The following is a 3,918-nucleotide window of genomic DNA, read 5'->3' as shown; positions in this document are numbered from 1 at the left end:
GAGAGAGAAGATGGTAGGTGAATTGTGTGCCATCAGTTTCCGAGTTTAGAAACTATCAGATAACGTCTTCTGAGTTCTTGGGCTGTAACTTCCATGCTCACTTGTATGTACGAGTTGAGAGTGTTTTACCCCGCCATGTAAGCAGCATACTCCTATCTTTAACGTGCATATTTGAGCCTACGTGAGTATACACACGAAGGGTATTTTAGGTATCGCAGGTCTGCTGACCAAGAAGACCGGAGCAAAATCTCCACTCTCAACCCGCCAGGTCCGCTGGAACCAGGGATCGAACTCAAGAAACTCAGGCCAGAATCCAGCTACCTACCTACCTATCTATCTATCTATCTATCTAACTATCTATCCGTCCGTCCCTATATATATATATATATATATATATATATATAATTATATCTGTCTATCTGTCTATCTATCTGTCTATCTCTCTACCTACCTATCTATATGTATGTTTACTGTTTGTAGTTTGTCTCTGATCTCTCTCTCCCCGTCCACCCTTCTCTCTTTCTCTGTTCATAAATCGTGTATGTATGTATGTAAATATGTGTGTATATAATCATGTATGTACGTAAGTGCTTCTCCCCGCATACACCCCCTCTTTCTCTTTCCCATGTGCCACACATCACCTACTACTTCTGAACGATTTTTTGCAGCCGATGCATACGCGATGGTGGATGCTGTGGACCAAAGGAGACCTCCAGAGGTCAGTATCAAACATGAAAACAGTATGTTTGGGTGGGTTTTGTTTTAATGGAAAGACAAATATTACAATTTAAAAAATATATATAATAATAATAATTCTCCAGCATTACTCCGTGTTCGCAAACTTTGCCCCTTTCCACACTGTTATAACATCATTACCAGCACTATGTTGGAAGGGAGATCGACTGGAAAAATTAAGTATTATATTTTATTGATGGATGTTTTATTCACGCTATATTACGCGGGTTATTCTTTTGCTTAGCGGGTTTTTTTTTGTTTTTGTTTTTTTTGTTGGTTTATAAGGGCAAATGGTAGTTTTTTCTTAGTGAGACTGCTCATTATGATAACATTGTTATAAGCTTGGAACAATTAGAAGAAATGTAACCAGTGCAGTTTTGATTACTTTGAAAAGCAAAGGAAAATATTCTTTGAAAAGTAAAGTAAATAAACTAAACCGAACACTGCACTAATGCTTGAGGCATGTAAAAGGAAACGATAAATCACATAAGAAAAAGATTCAGTGCCCTGTAATATGTATCTTATATCCAGTATTTTTCACCATCATCAACTGAGACCCAGAAGTGATTTCAAACATCATTACACCTTGTGTGTGTGTGTGTGTGTGTGTGTGTGTGTGTGTGTGTGTGTGTGTGTGTGTGTGTGTGTGTGTGTGTGTGTGTGTGTGTGTGTGTGTGTGTGTGTGTGTGTGTGTGTGTGTGTGATATGTTGTTGTTGTTTTGCAGCAAGAAGATCTGCCTGGTCCAGATCGTGATGACGAGTACCGCGCTCTGAATTTCCACGCAGATCAACGCAGCGAGGCAGCCAGCCATCCTGATCCTAACTACCATCACATTGGTGCTGTGACCTCTGGCATCAATACGTCTGCTGCAGATGTTGATGATGAGTATCACGATCTGAATCACCACAGGGATCCACTCGGCGAGGCAGCCAACGACCCCACCTATCATCACATTGGTGCTGTGACCTCTGGCATCAATACGTCTGCTGCAGATGTTGATGATGAGTATCACGATCTGAATCACCACAGGGATCCACTCGGCGAGGCAGCCAACGACCCCACCTATCATCACATTGGTGCTGTGACCTCTGGCATCAATACGTCTGCTGCAGATGTTGATGATGAGTATCACGATCTGAATTTCCACAGAGGTCCAATCGGCGAGGCAGCCAACGACCCCACCTATCATCACATTGGTGCTGTGACCTCTGGCATCAATACGTCTGCTGCAGATGTTGATGATGAGTATCACGATCTGAATCACCACAGGGATCCACTCGGCGAGGCAGCCAACGACCCCACCTATCATCACATTGGTGCTGTGACCTCTGGCATCAATACGTCTGCTGCAGATGTTGATGATGAGTATCACGATCTGAATTTCCACAGAGGTCCAATCGGCGAGGCAGCCAACGACCCCACCTATCATCACATTGGTGCTGTGACCTCTGGCATCAATACGTCTGCTGCCGACACTGATGACGAGTATCACGATCTGAATTTCCACAGAGGTCCAGCCATCGAGTCTCCTGATCCTGACTACCATCACATCGATGCTGTCACCTCTGGCGTGAGGAATTAATCGAGAAGATAAACAAAGCGTCAACATGCGTTTCCACCTGCAGACTGTGAAGTACATTCGTGTCGCCTGCGCCTTGTGCACCACACCACAGCATTATGCCAATGTGTGTTGGTGGAGTTTGTTCATGGCGTCAACACCTGTTAATTTTTTTTTAACGATACAGAAGCAAATTTTTCTCGTTGTATTTCAGCTTTTTTTTTTTCTTTTTTTTTTTAATTATTGATGCTCATACCTATGTTTGTAATATGTACAGTCGTAACCTCCGATCCGTGTAAAGTGCACAGCCTGGTTCTGTTTCAGCAATTGAAAAAAAAATGAAATGTGAGCCTGATGTCTTCTGCTGACGAAATCAACGTGGATACGTAGGCAAAACGAATATGAGTGTGTAGGTGAAATGGTCCTGCTGACAGGATGGCGGAAAACCGAGGGAGGGAGGGTAGGAGGGGGGTCGGGGGTGGGGGTGGGGGGGGGGGCTGAGGGAAAGGGAATGGGGGAGGGAAGCTGGGTGAACAAAGCAAAGGTGAAAAGCACGTGGGCGAAACGTGTGGCTTCCGAACAAAAGGAGAGAAAGAAGGAAAGAGAGAAAAGAGGAAGAGCAGAAAAGGTACACCACAGCAGGCACAACTGTAAACTGACTCCAATTACGGAATGCATTTTATTTTCTGACGCAGACTATAGTCATACACGTGCTAAGGCCTCGGAAAAGAGGTAATGTGTAACAAAACAAACAAACAAAAAACACAAACAAAACCCGAATCAATATGAAGTAAGGAAAACTTGGAGAGGAAGGACACTCCCATCAATTACTGTACACGTCAAAAACCTTTCAATGAAATCTTTATTGGATGGATTCATTATCTGACGCAGATTCAGTCAGACTGGTGCTGAGGAGGTCTTGGGAAAGAGGGGTCTGACAAGACAAAGAATGATCAAGAGTGTTAGGAAGGTCATCCCCCAATAGAAAGGTATGCATAAATATATATACATATATATATATATATATATATATATATATATATACGTGTGTGTGTGTGTGTGTGTGTGTGCGTGCGTGCGTGCGTGTGTGTGTGTGTGTGTGTGTGTGTGTGTTTGTGTGTGTAACACATACAGCATATAAAGCAAGCATATTCACACAGCAAAGAAACCGGAAAGCACGCCAAAAACCCATTTTCAAGCGGACACAGTCAAGTAACACAGTGAGACGAAATTAGACCTCTGCAAAATACCGATCTCTCTCCTTGTTTTTAAAGGTTAAAGTCCCCATAACCTTTGAAGTCCACCGGGGCAGTTAAATCACACCCACTGTGTCTAGGACTCGGCACAGGAAGACGAGGCTTTAATCCTCTCCTTCCGCAGTTTTGACCCTCGCCAACCGATGCCAGGAATACATTCACACCTGGATGGAGTGCGGGAAATCGGAGTTAAGGGCCTTTCTCAAGAGAACACAACACCATGTTGAAATCGGGCCTCGGACTATCAGCCGTAACATTAAGCAGAAAAGTGTAAACTGGTGAATGTATTCCAGCCATTTGATGATGCTTTTTGCATGCCCAAGTGATGAGATAACAATTATCTCTCTCTACTTTAGCTTAAAGGAGAA

The 3,918-nt window shown here is 43.4% G+C and overlaps 1 protein-coding gene across 2 annotated transcripts in view; it reads left to right on the top strand.

The window, feature by feature from the left end:
• Positions 1 to 2,739, top strand: part of LOC143281034 (uncharacterized) — a 12,718-nt gene extending 9,979 nt beyond the window's left edge. For both annotated transcript variants that reach the window (XM_076585937.1, XM_076585936.1), the window contains exons 8-10: positions 1 to 13; positions 669 to 718; positions 1,461 to 2,739. The exon at positions 1 to 13 is cut by the window's left edge and continues 32 nt beyond it. In XM_076585937.1, the coding sequence (XP_076442052.1) occupies positions 1 to 13; positions 669 to 718; positions 1,461 to 2,318 (921 nt within the window). In that variant the 3' untranslated portion in view covers positions 2,319 to 2,739. The remainder of the gene's footprint in view (positions 14 to 668; positions 719 to 1,460) is intronic.
• Positions 2,740 to 3,918: the final 1,179 nt, after the last annotated feature.

The sequence above is a fragment of the Babylonia areolata genome, chromosome 4 (assembly GCF_041734735.1).
Source record: "Babylonia areolata isolate BAREFJ2019XMU chromosome 4, ASM4173473v1, whole genome shotgun sequence".
NCBI classification, from domain to species: domain Eukaryota; kingdom Metazoa; phylum Mollusca; class Gastropoda; order Neogastropoda; family Buccinidae; genus Babylonia; species Babylonia areolata.
This window is presented reverse-complemented; position numbering and strand designations above follow the sequence as displayed.